At 38.5% G+C, this 21501-nt stretch overlaps 2 protein-coding genes and 1 pseudogene across 2 annotated transcripts; all 3 read left to right on the top strand.

Moving 5' to 3' along the window:
• Positions 1 to 2261: 2261 nt before the first annotated feature.
• On the top strand, positions 2262 to 3433 carry LOC146510058 (claudin-4-like). Its single transcript, XM_085174572.1, has one exon. It carries the CDS (start codon positions 2456 to 2458, stop codon positions 3044 to 3046), a length of 591 nt encoding a protein of 196 aa, XP_085030698.1. The 5' UTR covers positions 2262 to 2455; the 3' UTR covers positions 3047 to 3433.
• A 3900-nt stretch (positions 3434 to 7333) lies between these two features.
• On the top strand, positions 7334 to 8290 carry LOC146510057 (claudin-4-like). The gene has a single exon (XM_085174573.1). The coding sequence runs from the start codon at positions 7625 to 7627 to the stop codon at positions 8213 to 8215; it is 591 nt and encodes a 196-aa protein (XP_085030699.1). The 5' UTR covers positions 7334 to 7624; the 3' UTR covers positions 8216 to 8290.
• Positions 8291 to 12834: 4544 nt separating this feature from the next.
• On the top strand, positions 12835 to 20860 carry LOC146510056 (claudin-4-like; annotated as a pseudogene).
• Positions 20861 to 21501: the final 641 nt, after the last annotated feature.

Raw genomic sequence — 21501 nt, 5'->3', positions numbered from 1 at the left:
GACAGGGAGGAGTAACATACATAAGCCCTCACACGGGAAACTAAGTGAAATAAAGGTTTTATTGCAAAATTCAAACAGAAAAACGATAGGGCCGCATTCAGCAGACCACTGGGCATATAATCAGCACATAATTAACTAACACACACACGGGGGTGAAAAACTAAAGCAAACTAAGGCCAACGTGGCAAACTAAGGCTAACGTCACAAGCATCAACACCACAAAAATCTGCTCCAGCTAAGTTCAACCATAGAGATTAACAAGCAAAGTTCAAAAAGAGAGGCAAGGGGGACAAACTGCATGTTCAGTCCTCGGCAGCAGCCCACAGTGTGAAGAATCTTCAGCACAACCAGCCAATAATTGCTTCATGGAGCGTCACAGGATCCCAGGCAGCCAATTGTCTATGTGGGTTGCCACACTGCAATCTGCATACAGGGGGCTGGCACGGGTTTCCAGATGCCAATCGTCAGCGAGTCCTGGCACGCTTGGATTTGCTTGAAGAAAAAGGCAGTCTCATTCCCTCTGAGGCTCAGGGCTGTAACACTCTGCATTAATAAAAACTTTTAGATAAAAATCAGTGATGAATGATGGGAATAAACAAGCTATTTAGCCAATACGTGACAGAATTATCACCTCCGTGATGTCTGGCAGTAACATTAAAATACTTCCATCAAAAAAAGATGATTTTTCAAAAATACTCATTTCTTCCTTAACTTTTTTTCCACAATGTTTCACACCAGCATGAGAAAACATTGCCAACCTGACAAAGAATCCCACCATAGAAACCTACTAGACACTAAAACACTAAATATGAAACCCACATATGGGTCTAACATTTAAAATAAAGGAATCCAACAGACAGAGGGACCAAAACCACACTGACGTAGAGAGACACAGAGGGGAACAGAGGGGAATTCAGGGGGCAAACAAAAGAAGAAAACTCTTAGTCAAACATAAACATAAAGATTACGATAAAATTACAAGAATTAATATTTAACAACACAAACAAGGAGGAAAAAAACAAAAGAAATTAAAAAGATTAACACTTGTTCTGAGCATGTGGTAAAAGGTTTGATTCCATGTTGTACTTGTGGTCACTGGTTTGTAGGGTTGTTTCTGCAAAGTATACATGTTTCCGACCATAAAAAAACAAGGCCCAGGTGCAAGCGCGTGCAGAGGAGGACGGGGGTGGGTGGCGTGCAGATAGGGGGGGTGGGGGGTAGTGGAGGGGGGCAGGGGTGGCATGGCATGGTATGCAGAAGGGGCTTGAGCACCTGCACCCTTTTGAATGTATATGTGTGTGGAGGGATGCCTGTGCCCCTCAACAATAATTTTTAACTATCAATCACAATTTTGCTAATTAAAAGAAAATTAATGGAATACATGTACCAGAGATTGTGAGACAGATTAGAAATGGCTACGGGGAAGTGGCGACCGGAGCTGAGAAGGGCAGCCCTAGGGAACTGGATCACGGAGGGGGGTCATAGGGAGAGACAGAGAGACAGAAAGGGAATCTGTAAAAGATGGAGAGGGAGTTATTGTATGGATAAGGAGCAGTCAACTGAGAGTCTCTTGCTGGTGAGTTTATGCTCCTTGCTTTGCAGGTCAAGGCTTTGAAGGCTCTGAGGAGGGGATCTCCGTGGAAATTTTCAGTGTGTTTGAGGTGTAGTGGTAGGCCGGAGGGACGGCAAACGGGTGAGGAAGCCACCAGGGAATGAACAGAAAATGTTTTTACTGAGGAACTGCCTAGTTACCACTATGGAGCGCATAACAAACTGGTGAGAAAAAGCAGGTTGCACAGGTTTAAGTAGTTCTCCTGCTGACTGCTTGCACATGAGGCCCAGGTGAGACACAGGAAGCTCCACCCCAAAGGGATGGACAGGAGACCAGCAGCCATGGGTGGAAAAACCCCAGACACTCCAATGGACCACAGCCATACATTCTTCCTGGAAACTCTATATTACCATTTACTGTGAATAAATCTCACAAATTTCAGTGATAATGAACAAATTTTTTTATTTGCACTGAAATAGCTTACTTAGTGACTTTTTTATTATTATCTTATTTAGAAATTTATGACAAACTTGAAAAAAGTTAACACTAAAACTATAACTGTCACTGAGATGTGGCATCTTTCAGTTTTGATGATGCATATTTAGTACGATCCAACCAAATATTACTTGCATTTTTCAAATTATTTATTTTGGGTTAAGTTTTTATGTGTTCTGTTTTTTGTCATTATGTGTCACCTTCTTTAGAAATCAGTTTTAACTCAGAGGCAACAATAAAATCTGTCATCTCCTTTAAAAGTGTGAACAGGTACAGAGGAAGCCACAGTCCAATTCTGAGTACTATAACCAAATGATAACCACTTCCTTCTGAGCTCTTCAGATAAATTACCGAACCTCCTTTGAACACATCATCTTTCCTCCTTGAAGAAAGTCACAGAGCTTCATTATGGTGGCTTGCGAAAGACAGCTTCTAGGCCTGGCTTTGGCCTGCATCGGCTTTCTGGGGAGCATCATTAGCTGTGCTCTCCCCCCATGGAGAATCTTGACAGCCTTCAAAAATTCCAAAATGATCATATCCTTGGTGGAGGGTTTATGGGAGAGATGTGTGATCTCACCAGGGGATGAAACGCATTGCATGGGGTACGAGTATATACCGTTACCTGCAGACATGAAGGCTGCTAGAGGACTCATCATCACTGCCATTTTCACTGAGCTCCTTGGGATCCTGCTTGGTGTGGCTGGGAGAAATTGTATGAACTTTGTGCCAGACGAAAGGCAAAGGAGCAAAATGGCTCTGACTTCTGGAATTGCCTTCCTCATTGCAGGCTTCTTTGTTCTCATACCAGTCAGCTGGACAACCAACACCATCAATGATCATTTTCATCCTACCCTGTTTTTTAATGATCCTGATCGCGAGGTACTTAAAAAGATGGAGTTAGGAGCCTCGGTCTACATTGGCTGGTTCACCACCATCCTTCTGTTCCTGGGAGGAGGCCTCGTCTGCAGCTCCTTTTTCCGCAGAAATGGAACTGAGTAAAACATTACTCCAACTCTTACATTGTGTAAGCAAGGCCTTACTTATTGCTTTTTAAATAATGTTTATTTTTATACATCGAGCAATTTTTTGGAAATAAGACATAAGTTTTATGAAAGTTTTCCCCTTAAGTTTGTCATTTGAATGAGTAGATTAACAAAGTATAAAATCAGATTCAAATATGAAGAAATTGTTGCAGTTTGACTGAGTAACTTGACTCTGAATATTATAACCATTATAACCACCTTTTGTATTTTTCTTTTCATTTATTGTTTTTGTTGCTCATAAGTTTGGAGACAGATTTGACTTTTTCAGGGATCTGTGTAAAGTCATAACCATGTCCATATAAAACCGCTATGAAATCTATGCAATGTAAGTCTATGTTTTATCTTTGACTATCATCTCTTTATTAAATTGATTCAATATTGATGATCATGAAATTGTTTTTACATATGCTTTTTGAATGAAAATAATTTTTTGTGTGTGATTGTATACAAGTGAAATTTATATCAAATGAAAATGAATATTTCAGAGCATGCAAAATAATATGTATTTTTGGTAGAGATGGCACGATACCACTTTTTTATGTCCGATACCGATACCGATATCATAAATTTGGATATCTGCCGATACCGATATGAATCCGATATAGTGTGTTTTTTAATCAATAAAACTTTTTTTTTAATATCTTGCTGCATTTTGTATAAGTTCATACTCAAGTTTAAATAAATAACAACACTAAAGCTATTCTGTTATACCTGTATGTAAAAAATACACTGCGCCCAAAATATTTTATAGTTCAGCAATACTGATCAAACTAATAACCTTAAACCTGCTCCATCCTTCCTATTCTGGTATTTTAAAGAGCACTTAGCAGAAATATTAAGCAACCTAACTAATAGGGTTGCAAACTCCCAGCAAAAAAAAAAAATAGGGAACCACCCTCCACCTCACGATGCTTAATCGATGTAATCAAATTTAATTTGATGCAGGGGGAAAATGCACAGAAATAAATTATTTTTCAAGAATAATTAAATAGATTCAACATCTTTCTTCAACAGAACTGCAGACTGCACAGATGGTATCTTCCCAAAGGAAAAAGTACTACAGCTTACTAGAGTATATTAGACTTAACAGTTACTATATACAGTAATGGACTTCTATATATTTTACATCAGATTAAAACTTTGGGTGTAAGATTCAGATAATTATTTATTAAAAGCTCGACATTTTAAATGAGAATAAGAAAGAAAAGTATGTCTTTGTGCCCCCTTTTCCCTGTTCATGCCCTATCGGCCCCCCTGGCTAAACTTTGCTAGATCCGCCCCTGCACAGTTACCAGCCGTCAGCTGTAGAAAAAGATCCTGGTGTAGAAATAATATTAAATAAATTCTAACAACAGCTTATCAAGCTTAAACGTGCTGCTGTTGTTCAGCCGCTGGTTTCCTCTTTCTGGTGAGAAGTGGGCCAAAAACTAAGAAGAGAGACGGACTCGCGACAGAAAAGCCGATCAGCTGATCATTGATCAGTTTCACGATTGAAGTAGCAGCAGGAGAGAGAGAGAGAGAGAGAGAGGCAGAGGCAGTCGCGCCATAAGCTTTACAAACATTCAGAGATGAACTTACACACTTGCTTTACTTCTCTCTGAGATAACTTCCTCGGAGACGAAATGCTGGTTTGCTAGCAAGGCTACAAATACACACAGCCGCTCTATCACGTGATGCACACTGCTGCGAAGTGCTACGGTTATGAGCCGAGTTACGCCTTGTAGCAAGTTTTGTGAGGTGCTTTTTTGATATTTAATGGATCGGATTACATTTTTTATTTCTCGCCGATATCCGATCCAGTAATTTGGGTCAGTATCGGACCGATACCGATACGTAATATCGGATCGGTCCATCTCTAATTTTTGGTGCCTTTTTTTAAACATTAGAGCAGCTTAATAAACATAGTAAGAATGAGTTTGCAAAAACTGAACATTGTCGAGTTTTGCATTGAAAAATTAAACGACAAGATGATTAAAAAACTGTTAACAAAGACCACACTGCCAAAGTTGAAAAAGTTTAAAAACGATACATTAAAAAAGACAATTAAGCGTTTGTTTGTTTTTTTTTCTTTTCATATTTTTATTGAGAGACAAGTGTACATTAGTTTACAATGACAATACAATCTGTTCCCCTCACATATTTTTTAGTTTTTCTTACATGAACAGATACGATAATACACACACACACACACAGGCGCACCCACACACACGCTTAAATAAAATTGAAAAAACAAACAAACAAAACAAAACCTAAGAAGAAACCCAGCGTTTGGTTTTTTAAAAGTTTTATATGTGTTACATCTAATCATAGACGACAAGTCAGAGTTGACAAAGTGTCAGTTTTACTTCAACACATCTGTTGTGTCAAACAGTAACTACCAAAAGGATTTAGTTTAGACTGGAGAAATTTCAAAAGGTGTTTTGTTGAATAATTTTGTCATTAAAGTTTTTAACCACAAATAATACTAAATAATGTTTGCGGGAAATACTTCTGCTGGACCACCATCACCACCATCCAGAATAATTTCAACAGCTTTCTGCCTCATGGCACTCTGGAACTGGGAGCCTCGCTTTATATTGGCTGGATCACCACAGCACTTCTGTTCCTTCTGTTCAGGGAGTCCTGGCACGCTTGGATTTGCTTGAAGAAAAAGTGTCACTCCCTCTGAGGCTCAGGGCTGTAACACTCTGCATTAATAAAAACTTTTAGATAAAAAAAATCAGTGATGAAAGAAGGGAATAAACAAGCTATTTAGCCAATATGTGACTGAATTATCACCTCAGTGATGTCTGACAGTAACATTAATATAAAACGTCCATCAAAAAAAGATGACTTTTCAACAATACTCATTTCTTCCTTAACTTTTTTTCTCCACAATGTTTCACACCAGCGTGAGAAAACATTGCCAACCTGACAAAGAATCAGGCCATAGAAACCCAAAAGACACTAAAACACTAAATATGAAACCCACATATGGGACTAACATTTAAAATAAAGGAAGCAAACAGACAGAGGGACCAAAACCACAATGACGTAGAGAGACATAGAGGGGAACAGAGGGGAATTCAGGGGGCAAACAAAAGAAGAAAACTCCTAGTCAAAAGCATAAAAATTACAATAAAAATACAAGAATTAATATTTAACAGCACAAACAAGGAGAAAGAAAATAAAAAGAAATGAAAAAGATTAACACTTGTTCTGAGCATGTGGTAAAAGGTTTGATTTGTTTGTAGGGTTGTTTCTGCAAAGTATACATGTTTCCGCCCATAAAAAAACAAAGCCCAGGTGCAAGCGCGTGCAGAGGGGAGGGGGGCAGGGGTGGCATGGTGGGCAGAAGGGGCTTGAGCATCTGCACCTGTGTGTGGAGTGATGCCTGTGCCCCTCAACAATAATTTTTAACTATTAATCACAATTTTGCTAATTAAAAGGATCTGGCTTACATCAGTCACATGCAGTGTTGAGGAGTAATGGAACACGTGTACCAGAGATTGTGAGACAGATTAGAAATGGCTACGGGGAAGTGGTGACTGGAGCTGAGAAGGGCAGCCTTAGGGAACTGGATCACAGAGGGGGGTCATAGGGAGAGACAGAGAAACAGAAAGGGATCCTGTCACAGATGGAGAGGGAGTTATTGTATGGATAAGGAGCAGTCAACTGAGAGTCTCTTGCTGGTGAGTTTATGCTCGGAGCAAGGCTTTGAAGGCTCTGAGGAGGGGATCTCCGTGGAAATTTTCAGTGTGTTTGAGGTGTAGTGGTAGGCTGGAGGGACGGCAAGACAATTTCCTCTTAACATAGGGGAGAACTGAGTTACACCAGGAAATGAACAGAAAATGGTTTTTACTGAGGAACTGCCTAGTTACCACCATGGAGCGCATAACAAACTGGTGAGAAAAAGCAGGTTGCACAGGTTTAAGTAGCTCTCCTGCTGACTGCTTGCAGATGAGGTATGGACAGGAGACCAGCAACCATGGGTGGAAAAACACCAGACACTCCCACAGACCATTGCCATAAATTCTTCCTAGAAACTCCTATATTACCATTTACTGTGAATAAATCTCACATGGTAAAATTTCAGTGATAACGAACAAATTTTGAATTCTTTATTTGCACTGAAATAGCTTACTTAGTGACTTTTTAATCATTTAGAAATTTATGACAAACTTGAAAAAAGTTAACACTAAAACTATAATTGTCACTGAGATGTGGCATCTTTCAGTTTTGATGATGCATATTTAGTACGATCCAACCAAATATTACCTGCATTTTTCAAATTATTTATTTTGAGTTAAGTTTTTATGTGTGCTGTTTTTTGTCATTATGTGTCACCTTCTTTAGAAATCAGTTTTAACTCAGAGGCAACAATAAAATCTGTCATCTCCTTTAAAAGTGTGAACAGCTACAGAGGAAGCCACAGTCCAATTCTGAGTACTATAACCAAATGATAACCACTTCCTTCTGAGCTCTTCAGATAAATTACCGAACCTCCTTTGAACACATCATCTTTCCTCCTTGAAGAAAGTCACAGAGCTTCATTATGGTGGCTTGCGAAAGACAGCTTCTAGGCCTGGCTTTGGCCTGCATCGGCTTTCTGGGGAGCATCATTAGCTGTGCTCTCCCCCCATGGAGAATCACGAAAACCTTCAGGGATTACGAAATGCCCTTCTCCGTGGTGGAGGGTTTATGGAAGAGATGTGTGATCTCACCAACAGGTGAAATGGAGTGCATGGGGTACGAGTATATGCTGTTACCTTTAGACATGAAGGCTGCCAGAGGACTCATCATCACTGCCATTATCATTGAGGTCCTTGGGATCCTGTTTGGTGTGGCTGGGAGAAATTGTATGAACTTTGTGCCAGACGAAAGACAAAGGAGGAAAATGGCTCTGACTTCTGGAATTGCCTTCCTCATTGCAGGCTTCTTTGTTCTCATCCCAGTCAGCTGGACAACCAACACCATCAGAGATCATTTTGAGCCTATCGAGTCTTTTAATCATCCTGATTATCTGCTACTTAAAAAGATGGAGTTAGGAGCCGCGCTCTACATTGGCTGGTTCACTACTGTCCTTCTGTTCCTGGGAGGAGGCCTCGTCTGCAGCTCCTTTTTCCGCAGAAATGGAACTGAGTAAAACTCAAATCTTACACTGTGTAAGCAAGGCTTTACTTATTGCTTTTTAAATAAGGCCTATTTTCATACATCAAGCTGTTTTTTGGAAATAAGAAAAAGGTGTTATGAAGTTTGTCATTTGAATGAGTAGATTAACAAAGTATAAAATCAGATTCAAATATGAAGAAATATATAAATTGATTGATTGATTGATTGATTGATTGGTAATTTATTTCAACATGTGAACAATATACAAGTACATTTAGAAAAGAAAATAAGAAAGAAAAAAATACTATACAAATTATATACAAAAAAAAAACGTTCTGATTAATTTACATGTTCAATATTGATGATCATGAAATTGTTTTTACATATGCTTTTTGAATAAAAATATATTTTTGTGTGATTGTATACAAGTGAAATTTATATCAAAAGAAAATGAATATTTCAGAGCATGCAAAATAATATGTATTTTTGGTGCCTTTTTTAACATTGAAGCAGGTTAATAAACATAGTAAGAATGAGTTTGCAAAAACATTGTAGAGTTTTGCATTGAAAAATAAAACGACAAGATGATTAAAAAACTGTTAACAAAGACCACACTGCCAAAGTTGAAAAATGATACATTAAAAAAGACAATTAAGTGTTTGAGTTTTTTAAAGTTTCATGTGTGTTACATCTAATCATAGATGACTAGTCAGAGTTGACAAAGTGTCAGTTTTACTTCAACACATCTGTTGTGTCAAACAGTAACTACCAAAAGGATTTAGTTTAGACTGGAGAAATTTCAAAAGGTGTTTTGTAGAATAATTTTGTCATTAAATTTTTAATTACAAATAATACTAAATAATGTTTGTTGGCAATACTTGTCTATGGTGTAATGAATGTAATTAACTTTCTGCAAAATTTAGATCAATGTCCGTTTTTGTTTTTTTGATGAATTACCACCCCTTCCTAAAAAATAAAATAATAAATTAATAATAACAATAAATTCACACACTTGTTGCAGGTTTGTTTTCCATGTCAACCAGATGTGGACCAGGTCTGGAAATGATGGCGCTATTCATGTTCCTATTTTCCAATTTTAGTTAGAAGATCCAAATGCCACATTGCAATACTATACTGCTATAGTATGTAGCTCAGGAGGTAAAGCAGGTCACCTACTGATTGGAAGGTTAGTGGTTCGATCCCTGACTCTTCCCTTCAAGAGTGTGAATGTGTGTGAATGCAGTTGAATGTAGAGAGATTGGGTGAATGTGGCATGTTGTATAGAACACTTTGAGTAATCTGGAGGAGTAGAAAAGCACTGTATAAGAATATTTCCATTCACTGTCTGAACAGAGTTTTGTCATGTTACTTTTGCATTATTATGTTCCAGCACATGTTGTTATTACATGGCTTGATTAAGGTACACATTAGGCTGTAGTGATGTGTCGGTCATGAACGAAACAGCTCTTAGAGCTGACTCTTTGAAGTGAACAAAGAGTCACTTCAAAGAGTCACTTTCTTTCTCTCACCCTCTCTCTCTCTCTCTCGCACTTTTTTTCCGCTTTACTCCGCACATGAGCCTTGTGCTTGCGCTGGGAAGAGGGGGGAGGGGCGGAAGTTACACTCGCAGTAGCACAGGAACAGAGCGGGAGGGAAAGAGAGAGATAACAAGAGAGAGCCAGGGATAACAAAGTCACATTAGAAAGGTATAGTAATCATCCACAACTATTTTCAGTTGCGGATGATAAAGGATTCAGAAAGTTTATTCATGCAGGCCTATATAACAGAGAATGTGCAACTTCTTTTTGTTTTCATATTTTAATTGATATTTTATTGTGTTGTGGTTTGCAGTGTTTTGTCTTATTTCACTTTTTTTCACTTTCTGGGAGTTTGTTCCAGATATATGGAGCATAAAAGCTGAATGCAGCTTCTCCGTGTCTGGTTCTGACTCTGGGAACTGATAAAAAAAAACAGATCTAGATGACCTGAGAGATCTGGAAGGTTCATACTGGGTCAGGAGGTTACTGATGTATTTTGGTCCTAAACCATTCAGAGCTTTATAGACCAGCATCAGAACTTTAAAGTCTATCCTCTGACGGACAGGCAGCCAGTGTAAAGACCTCAGAGCTGGACTGATGTGGTCCACTTTTTTGGTCTTAGTGAGGACTCGAGCAGCAGAGTTCTGAATGAGCTGTAGTTGTCTGACTGATTTTTTAGGTAGACCTGTAAAGATGCTGTTACAGTAATCAAGCCTACTAAAGATGAATGCATGGACTAGTTTTTCCAGGTCCTGTTGAGACATCAGATCTTTTATCATTGATATATTCTTGAGGTGATAGTAAGCTGATTTTGTTTTTGTCTTAATGTGTTTTTCTAAGTTTAGGTCTGCATCCATCACTACACCCAAATTTCTCACCTGGTTTGTGGTTTTTAGGTGTATAGATTGAAGTTCTCTGGTGACCTGTAATCGTTTTTCTTTGGCACCAAAGACTATTACTTCAGTTTTGTTTTTGTTTAGCTGGAGAAAATTGTGGCACAACCAGTCATTAATTTCCTCAATGCATTTACAAAGACTATTACTTCAGTTTTGTTTTTGTTTAGCTGGAGAAAATTGTGGCACAACCAGTCATTAATTTCCTCAATGCATTTACCAAGAGCCTGTACAGGGCCTCGGTCTCCTGGTGACATTGTGATATATATTTGTGTGCATAGCTATGATAGTTTATTTTGTTGTTCTTTATAATCTGTGCCAGTGGGAGCATGTAAATGTTAAACAGAAGGGGTCCCAAGATGGAACCTTGGGGAACTCCACATGTGATACTTGTCTGCTCAGATGTGAAGTTACGTATTGATACAAAGTATTTCCTGTTTTCTAAGTATGTTTTGAACCAGTTTAGTACAGTTCCTAAGAGACCTGCTCAGTTCTCCAGTCGTTTGAGTAATATGTTGTGGTCAACTGTATCAAATGTTGCACTGAGATCCAGTAAAACTAAGACTGACATTTTTCCACTGTCTGTATTCAGACATATGTCATTAAACACTTTGGTCAGAGCGGTTTCAGTGCTGTGGTTCTGTCTAAACCCTGACTGGAAGGCATCATAGCAGTTATTCTGTTGTAAGAAGTAATTGAGCTGTTGAGAAACTGCTTTTTCAATGATCTTACTTAAAAATGGGAGATTTGAGATCGGCCTGTAGTTGTTCATTTGTGTCTTGTCAAGATTGTCCTTTTTCAGTATAGGTTTAATTACAGCAGTTTTTAGTGATTCTGGAAACACACCTGACATTAAAGAAAAGTTGACGATCTGTAACAGGTCTGACTCCAAAGTCTTTGAGACCTTTTTGAAAAAACTTGTTGGCAGGACATCTAAACAGCAAGAGGAGGAGTTCAGTTGACCTAAGATGTCCTCCAGGTCTTTGCTGTTAATACGGTGAAACTGTTTGATGGTGTTTAAACAGTTTTTCGGTGGACACAGTACACGTCCTGAATCTGCTGTTGATGTACCAATTGCTTGTCTAATCTTTTGGATTTTTTCTGTAATGAATTTGGCAAAGTCATTGCAGGCCATGGTCGAATGAAGTTCAGCTGCCACTGACACAGGAGGGTTTGTTAGCCTGTGAACTGTAGAAAATAAGACCCGAGCATTATGACTGTTTTTGGTGATGATGTTAGAGAAAGTTAAGTAGTGATGGGCTAATGAAGTGCTCTGTTCTCTGAAGAATTGACTCTTGTACTGAAAACTCAGTAAAAAACTCAGAAATTACTCAAAGCTTTTCAATACAGTTCTCTTTGGTGACATCTGGCGGTGAAAAATATTAAGAACAGCTTGAAACGTCAACTACCTCATTATAACTCATGATATTAAACACAAGATGTTTAATATCATGCGACAGTTCTGTCTGATATCGAGCTACTGCTGTGGTGCTTTAACATGTATTTTGTTGGGTGAAAAAACTATGTTGATTGTTTGATTAAATAATAACAATAAAATATAACTATATGTATAGTGTATTTCTTATGTATGTTTTAGACCCAGGGTAGATGAACTTTTATTCTTATATTTATTGTCCAAAAACATTTGTAGTACATGAAATACATTAATGCAATTAAGAGTGTTTGCCACCTTTTGTGCTCACACAGGTTTAGCGTCTGACCCCACTGCTGCCACTAAGGCAGTGTAATTCTGTACAAAATGCTGTTTTCAGAACAAATTATTAAGACAAATTCTTTTTATGTTTCTCTTCTTTTTTTTTTTTTAGTTTTCAACACATATGGGAAACGTCTGTTTCCTGCAATCCCCAGTCATCTCTGTTTTTGAAGTATTTTTTCTTTAAAATTGCAGGCCACCAAATGTACTGCATTGCAGTGGTGTAAAAAATACATAATTTAAAATGTACCAAAGTAAAGCTAACACTAATTATGTGCATCCTATTGGTGTTAGGTATGAACTTAAATGTCTGTTATACATCTCACAACCAGTAAATGGCACCAAGCTACTGGTGTATGTAACTTTGAGAGTTCCAAGTAACAAGTGCCAGTGACACAACTTAACCCAACCTATGAATGTTTTAAATATATTATTTTATTATAATTGTAGATTGTATTTTTGTATTTTTTTCAGAAATATAAATAGACCAGAGTTATAATAGGGAGGACAGGCAGGGCTTCCACTCCTTTAGAGGACATGGACAGACCAGTGAACAATGTGGAGAAGTCCATTCGTCAGGTGTTGAGGAAGATGAACATATTCAGGATGACATTAAGACAATACATGGAGAAGAAAAAGATTGATGGAAAAGAAATAAGACTATAAAGGGATATAAAAGATCTGGACTTGCCAATCAAGACTTTGACAAACATATGGAGAAAGAATTGGCAGATCATTTAAAGGCACTAGCACCCTTTATAATGCCAGTTCAGGGTATTTGAGTATGCACAAAGAAATGAGATTTTGATCCAGCTGGCAGGGATATCAGAGGCAAAAACAGTTTGGGTTAAGTGTGCAAATATTAAGAAAAACTAATAGGGAACATTAATAATTATTTCCCCATGAAATGCTAATTATCAATTATCAAAATGCAGATAGCTCACAGCAAAGCAAAGTTGGATACTTATTTGAAGAGTATAGCCTGACATATGTAAATATGAAAGTAATTGTGATTATCATTGGGAACTTTGCAAGCAAAATCAAATCCTACAACTACGGTGGATTTGGTTGATGATGCCGACACTGTTGCAAATCTTTTAAGGTGAAGTAGTAATAGGTCTGTGAATGGAAAAGCCATTTTCACTTTCAAAGAAAATGATGATGGAGCCATCCCTGGAGAAGATGTGCATAAAAAACAAATACCCACACCACAAAAACTTGGCGGTAGAGCCAGAAGGCAGCAGTGGGTAACATCAACAATTTGATGTTATGGAGTAGGCAAGAGCTATGAAGGGAATTGCAGTTAATTTTGTCTTCATTTGAATTTCATTTTGTTCTGAACATGAGGTCATGTGTCCCAGGCCTTGTTTAAGAAAATTGACTTTTGATGGGCTCAATTGGTAGAATTGATGCTCAACATTAAACAGAAATAAAAGTATTTAAAATGAACTCAGTCTTAAACACATTCCGCAGTAATACTTATCAATTTAACACTGATAGATGATGATAATCTCTGCCTGCGTTTCTCTAAAAGTCACCACATGCCAAAATAAGGACAAAACAATTATGCATTTTATAATAAAGTACTTGCAACCCTCCTGCCAATATTTAAATTAAAAATATACAGTGTATCACCAGTGAGCGGAAGCCACAGTCAACTTCTTCCCCGAGCATAAATAACCCACATAAAACCCACTTCCTGCTCAGATCATCTCTCACAGATAAATGACTACAGCTCTCGAGGAGACACCATCTTTTATCTATAAAGAGATAAAGAGAAAGTTTCATTATGACGGCTGGTGTAAGACATCTTCTAGGCTTGACCTTGGCCATCGTCAGCTTTGTGGGGACCATTGTCATCTGTGCTCTTCCACAGTGGAGAGCAGTGTTGGGACTAACGCGTTATTAAGTAACGCGTTACAGTAACTACGTTATTTTTGTGGTAACGAGCACGGTAACTAGTTATTATGCCAAAATCAGGAACGCGTTAGTCGTTACTGGGATTTAGATAGGGTCGTTACTCGTTACTTCGTGTGGTGGCTATCGCGGAGCTTCCACCACAGATTCTGTAACATTGGCAAGTGGTGGAGGCCAGCAGGTGGATGAGGGAAAGGGGACGCAGAAGGAAAAGAGACCCGAGGCGGCCGCCGGTCCAAGTGTGAACTGAACTTCAGGTAAGAAGTTGTGACCTGCAGTCTATCTGGGTCAGGTATAAACCAAGTTTAGGTGGAGTTTATTTTCGTTATTCTGACTTTTTCCGTACTGCGTACTAGCTAGCATGACGGAGTTTCTATACAGCTGGGTGGGTGCTATGATGTTACTGATGTTGAACTTTATTTTGTTCATAAGTTATTAGAGTTGCCAACCGTCCCGTCTGGTATTCAGAGAAAATATTACGCGTTTCTTATTGAGGCGAAAAGGAACAGTTTGTCCCGTAATTCAGCTACAATGAAAAAGACACAAAGCTGGAGTTATTCTGTCTTTACGCTGCAATTCAATTCAATTCAATTCAATTTTATTTATATAGCGCCAAATCACAACAAATGTCGCCTCAAGGCGCTTCATAGATACAGAGAAAAGCCCAACAATCATATGATATGACCCCCTATGAGCAAGCACTTTGGCGACAGTGGAAAGGAAAAACTCCCTTTTAACAGGAAGAAACCTCCGGCAGAACCAGGCTCAGGGAGGGGCGGCCATCTGCTGCGACCGGTTGGGGTGAGAGAAGGAAGACAGGATAAAGACATGCTGTGGAAGAGAGACAGAGATTAATAACAGATACGATTCAATACAGAGAGGTCAGTTAATACATAGTGAGTGCACAGCTGCCTCTTCTTCTTTCATTCTCCCCCCTCCCTCTCCCGTTTCTACTTCAATCATGAAAACTGATCAATGATCAGCTTATCGGCTCTCTTGTTTGTTTATCGCCCACTTTGCGCCAGAAAGAGGAAACCAGCCGATGTCGCGCTAAACAACAGCAGCACTTTTAAGCTTGATCAGCTGTTGTTAGAATTGATTTAATATTAATTTCTAGTATCAGCTGATGTTTGCTGGAGCCACAGCTGCAAAAATGCTGCTGGTCATGATATCGGTTTGGTTATCTGGTGAGAGGGAAACATGAAGATGAAACCAGGAGATGTCCTTACTGAATCATCAGAGCTGAACAGGTGATGGAGAAACAGGTTTACCTTTTAGGTGACATAAATGAGTTGAAGGGAAGCTATGAACTGTTTCTGAGAGACAGATAACCCCAGGATCCTTTTTAGGTAGTTGACAGCTGGTAACTGTGCAGGTGCGGATCTAGCAAAGTTTTGCCAGGGGGGCAGGTAGGGCATTAACACGGAGAGGTGGGCACAAAGAAATACTTTTCTTTCTTATTCTCATTTAAAATGTCTAGCTTTTAAAAAATAATTATCTCAATCTTACAACAAACGATTGATGCATATATACCATCAAAACAGTGTACATCACTGTCACAACAGCGTTTGTTTTCATTCAAAGGCTTTATGATTTTTCCTATAATGGCCAGTCTCTAGTCAAAATGCCCGGGCCGATTTTTTTTGTCCCCGTCCAGCCCTGTATGCAGCTCATCTGCAGTCTGGTGTTACCTACATCTTCCTATTCAGAAGGCAGAATTTCCGAGTTACAGTACAGTAAGTTGAGTACAATCAAAGCATCACGACTGCAGTTTTTGTGTTGGATGTAAAAGGTACACATGACGCTGTGACATAGGCTAGAATCATGGCAGCGGTCAATGACGGTCCAGGCATGGGATTTCTCTCGTGGAAATATGCACATTATCTTTTCCTTTCTATTGGTAGGTGGCACAGTGCACTTGTGGCAAGTGAGCAAGCTAGAAGACTGGCAAAGTTGTGGAAGCAACACATTAACAAGAGAATTCTGAGTAAAACCAAAGTTACTTTCCCTAGTAACTAGTTACTTTGAAAGTAACGAGTAACTTGAAGTAACTGAGTTACTTTTGAGAGAAGTAACTAGTAATGTAACTAAGTTACTATTTTAAAGTAACTTACCCAACACTGGTGGAGAGTCACAAAAATCTTCCCGCAATCCAGCATCGTTGCTTCCCAGGTTTGTGGAAAGTCTGTAGTACCTTTAGTGCACAGATTGTGGAGTGCAAAGAGTATGAGAAAACACTTGTGCCTACACAAGTCAAGACCTGTAGGTTGCTAGAGCATTCACTGTCATCGCCATTGTCACTGGTGTCTTTGGGATCCTGCTTGGTGCTGCTGGGAGCAAATTCATCAACTTTGTGCCAGACGAAAGGAAAAGGAGTAAAATAGCTATGGCTTCTGGAGTTGTTTGTCTCATTGCAGGCACCTTTGTGCTAATACCAATCTGCTGGACCACCATCGCCACCATCCAGAATAATTTCATCAACTTTCTGCCCCATGGCACTCTGGAACTGGGAGCCTCGCTTTATATTGGCTGGATCACCATAGCACTTCTGTTCCTGGGAGGAGGCCTCCTCTGCAGCTCCTTTATCTGCCGAGATGGAACTGACTAAAACGTTGTGTACGCCAACCCTTGCTCTTTGTAAAGAGCCATATTTACAAAGAGGATTTATTTAGTTACTCATATTAACTTAAGATTAGAAATCCAGCAGTCTGTTGAAAATGAAACAAAGGTTGAATGAGTAGAATAAGAGTCTAAAATAAGTCTAAAATTGAATTAAAATAGGCAGAAATATTGGTAATTTTAGGATGTAAATTGATTCTTGATTTTGTTGTATTTTATACCATTGTAGAAACTTTTTCTTTTCATGTTTATTGTTTAGGCTGTTTACTATAAACTTGTGGACACAGTTTTCCTTTTTTCTGTGATCTTTGTAAAAATCAAAAGCATGTGCATTCAAAATATATAAAACATGATTGTGTGGCTTAAATCCAGATCTGATCTTTGACTTTTTCTTTATTAAACTGTTCAATATTGATTATTATGTTATTCATTTGCAGTTGCATTCAGAATATTTTTCTGCAGTATTTGTTTAATTTGGGGGTGGGGGATGGGGTGGGGCAATTAAGTATGATTGTATTGTAACAGTAAAATTGTCACATTAAAATGCCTGGTTATAACATGAGATCATGTTTTGGGGTTTGGGGAATTTTGAGTTTTGTTTAGTTTTTTAAAGATGTCTTTATGTTGGCTGGTTGTTTTGTTTTTTAAATGCCCTGCATCAGGAAAAGGACAATATGTGTCAGGCTTGACAAACAATGTCATGAACACAAAATACAGACTGGATGCCATTGCCTTTGGTACAGTGATAGCTAAAAGATTAATCCTTATAAGGTGAAAAGATGTGTCATTGGCTACTCTTCATTCCATGGAGAGTGTGAGTGGCTTCACAGAGATGCAACACAGGGTTTGTATTTGAACAATGTCAACAGCTCAACAGGTGGCAAATGAGGATATTTGGAAGAAAACAGAAATACTGAGGACCTGATTATTTATTATAACTATTAACTATTCATTTATGCCCCTCCTGATTTCTCTGAGGGACGGGGGCTTGGGATGTTTTTTTGTTGTCCTGTCAAGTCAAGCTATTGATATAACATTCAATAAATAAAGTGTTTTGAACATTAAACATGCCCAGGAAGAGTTTGGAATGAGTGCTTTGTTTTATTCATTATGATATATATGATGAGAGATTATGAGTGTGTGCTAAAAGGTTTGGTTTGGTGCTTAATATGTTGGTGGCCTTGTGTGGTTGTATTTGTCATACTATATCCTGCTGCGGTGAAACTGGTTTTCACACAGGATATTGTGTTTCTCATCTTACTGTCTCTGCTTCAGAAATACATTCTGTATGCAATAATTATTCTTATGCATTAAACACACACACAGACTATTGATCTCACACGTACATGAAGTTCTTAATCAGAGATTCCCATTTAATTTAACACTTGTATGGTGTTCCGGTCTGTGAGACCCATTTTCAGTTTTTTTCAAAAGAAAAATTAAACAATGAAATTCATTGGCTTTGGCTTATTTTTTGTGAAGAACATAAATCCGAACAAATTTTCAATGACCGCATACTGTACCTCCCCCCACGCATTTACATTACATACAATCTGTTCGGTTCCACTGGACCCAGGTCTATTAAAAGTGTTGAAAGTGTAGGTCCTGTGTTCCCACACTCTGTCTTCCTCCTTTCTCGTGTTGCTGATAGTGTTTTCTTCCCTTCCCGCTCCTGCACAAAGTTGCAACATTGTTGAAAATTCAACTACCAACTCTGTCTGCTCTTACATTCCCTTTTACCCTCTCTCTTGCGGAATCCAAATTTTATTTTCTCATACCCTGTCCCACCTGCAAATTAGGGGCATAATACTATAAATAAGACTTTGCCAGTGTGGTTCCTAATCACAACTGATCAAGATGGCCAAAAGATTATCTGCTGCACAGGCCTTGCAATTGATTTTGGAAGAGAGCGGAGCTTCTGATGATGATGTCGAGGAAGAGGTTTCAGAATATGAGGATCAAATTTTTGAAAATTCAGAGTCTGACAGTGACTTTGAAGAAGAGGATGAGGTTGAGCACCATTTAGTAACAAAACGAAGACGAGTACCCCATCAGCAGCCAGCTCCGGGACAAGAACAAGCCCACCAGACAGCAAGTGAAGAAATATGGATGTCAAAAAGTGGTGAAATTGAATGGTCTTCTTGTCCAAGAAATGAGCCACCCTGCAGAGCTGCTAATGTGATAAGGATGCAACCAGGGCCAACACGGCTGGCAGTTACTCATGTGCAGGACATCAAGTCTTCATTTGAGCTTTTCATCCCAGATTCCTCACACTAGCTAGGACAGGAGTTTCTCAAGAGAAAGCTGACCATGGTCGGAACAATATGAAAAAACAAATCTGAGCTCCCACCCCAACTGATGACTATGAAGAACAGGCCTGTCAAGTCATCCTAGAAACCTGAACTATTAGGAACTTGCAGACATAAGTGCAGGAGAACAGACGTTCTGTCAAAGGACAGAGAAAAAAGAGACCATAAATTCCCTGAAGGGTGATTAGGGAAGTGGAAACACAAGGGAATACGTCAGGAATAAAAATTGAACACCACCCATATGAGACAAAGGTTATCAAAATAAAACTACAAGCAGCATGAACACCGAGATTTAGACAAGGACACATGGGCTTGAGACTAAGGGTGCAGATACAAACTAAACACCAAAACACAGCAACACGAGCTGATTAACCAACCTTCAAAAATCAAACAGAACCTGAACTGAAAGAGAGAGAGACTGGAGTAAAAGACATGGACGAGGAGAGGAGAAACCCGAGTCCCGTGAAAGAAAAGCACAATAAAAAGCCAAATAAAAAGAAATATTTTTTAAACAAGGCCATGTGATAAAAACATTGTTTTGAGCCTGACAAAGAAGTTTTGGTCTTGGTCGGTTTATGTGGTTGTATTTCTCACGCTATATACAACTGCAGTGAAACTGGTTTTCACACAGAATATTGTGTCTCTCATCACCGACTCTTGCTTTAGAAAAACAATGCGTATGCTGTCATTTTTCACATGCATTATACAGAGAGAGAAAGACCACTGAGCTTACACGTTAGATGATGTCGCTATGGTGTGACTAGGGCTTAATTTTGCAGGAAGCCAAGTGAGACAATAGCCCTGAAATAATGGAACGCATGACAAACACAATGCAGTCTCTTTCTTATGATGAGTAAAATGCAAGTATTCATTCCTAACACTTTCCAGGTATGTTTTTTAGTTTCATACTAACATCATTTTTTCCTGTAGGCTACATTGCAATGACCCATAGGAACTAGGTGTCTCCATTTTTGTTTTTTATGTCATGCTTTATTCTACAGGAGCTGATTTATTGCATGAGCTATACTTGGGCCCAGTGAGCTTGCCTATGAACGCTCACTCTGCAGGTCTTTCTGCAGCAGGTCTCTCTTTTGCTCACTGTCCTGATTTGGACACCAGCTTTCTAGACTACCTCAGCTCAGCTACAACCAGTGTTTTACTCTAAAGACCTAATGACATAATTTTTTGCTGTAATTATGTTATATAAATAAATTACCATATACTAGACACTACCTTGTCTAGTCTCCCAATGTTTGCAATTTATGAGGCAGTTTTTGACAAATGAGAGCTTGTCTTTTGCAATTTAGCTTTCTGAAGTAGTTGGACATGTGTCTGTAATGTGCTTGATAGCCAAAAACTAACTTCTTGTTTTGAAAGTGTTAATCAGTCATGTTAGCATTCATGTGGTTCAGCACTCTGTTATTGTGCAGCTTGTCCTGATAAAGGCACACTCTGCTTCCCTGAGAGACACTGATATGTGGTAGAGAGTAGAGAGTTCTAAGTTAACTGTTGAGTCCATATAAGGAGCTAGGAAAGAAAAGTGTTTCTTAAAGATGTTTCATTTTGGATGCTTTCTCCGGCCCACAACATTTAGTCTTGGTGATTTCATCCTTTGAAGCTCTATTTTCATCATATATGTCAACAGTTAATTGCACTCAACTGAAATTTTTGGCTACAACTCCTCTAAAATGTTTAGCACATTTAACTGTGTAGTCCATAGTCTGCCTTTATGTTTTGCAGGGGTTAAGCAAGAGGATGCCTGAGGTACTAGTTGCATGAGATAATTAGCAGATGTAACAAAAATGTATGCAGGTAATTGTGTTTGTTTTAAAGAATATATTCATGCAGAGCAGAAATTTAAAGAGGTAAAACTTTAAAAGGTATATTCTATCTTAAGAAACTGATATATTCACTGCATATTTGTACTTTCTGTGATGAGTCCAGAATTTATTTCTATTCTTCATTATTTTCTTAAACTTTAAATTAGAGAACTAAGAGAGAAATAAGTTTCTCTCAGACACTGCACACTCTACATAAACCATTTCCATTTGTAGCTTAGAAGCATTTGAATATTCAATTTATATTTGCAGATGGCTCACAAGCAACATCTTTGAAGACTATATTTACATTTTAGAAATTCTTTTGTTATGTAACCTGCATATGTGGTGCAAGAGATCATTTGTGGGGTCAGACGTTTCGATTCCACAAGCGGCAAGTTCATTCACATCAAATGGTTTCTCTACTCTTCCAATATGATGACTAACAGCTATTGTGTTTTGTAAGATTGTTTTTTTTTTTTTTTTACCATTTCTATGGTATTCTATTCAGTT

The sequence above is a fragment of the Neolamprologus multifasciatus genome, chromosome 10, assembly GCF_963576455.1.
Source record: "Neolamprologus multifasciatus chromosome 10, fNeoMul1.2, whole genome shotgun sequence".
In the NCBI taxonomy this organism is placed as follows: domain Eukaryota; kingdom Metazoa; phylum Chordata; class Actinopteri; order Cichliformes; family Cichlidae; genus Neolamprologus; species Neolamprologus multifasciatus.
The sequence above is the reverse complement of the archived record's forward strand: the minus strand, read 5'-3'. Positions and strand labels throughout refer to the sequence as shown.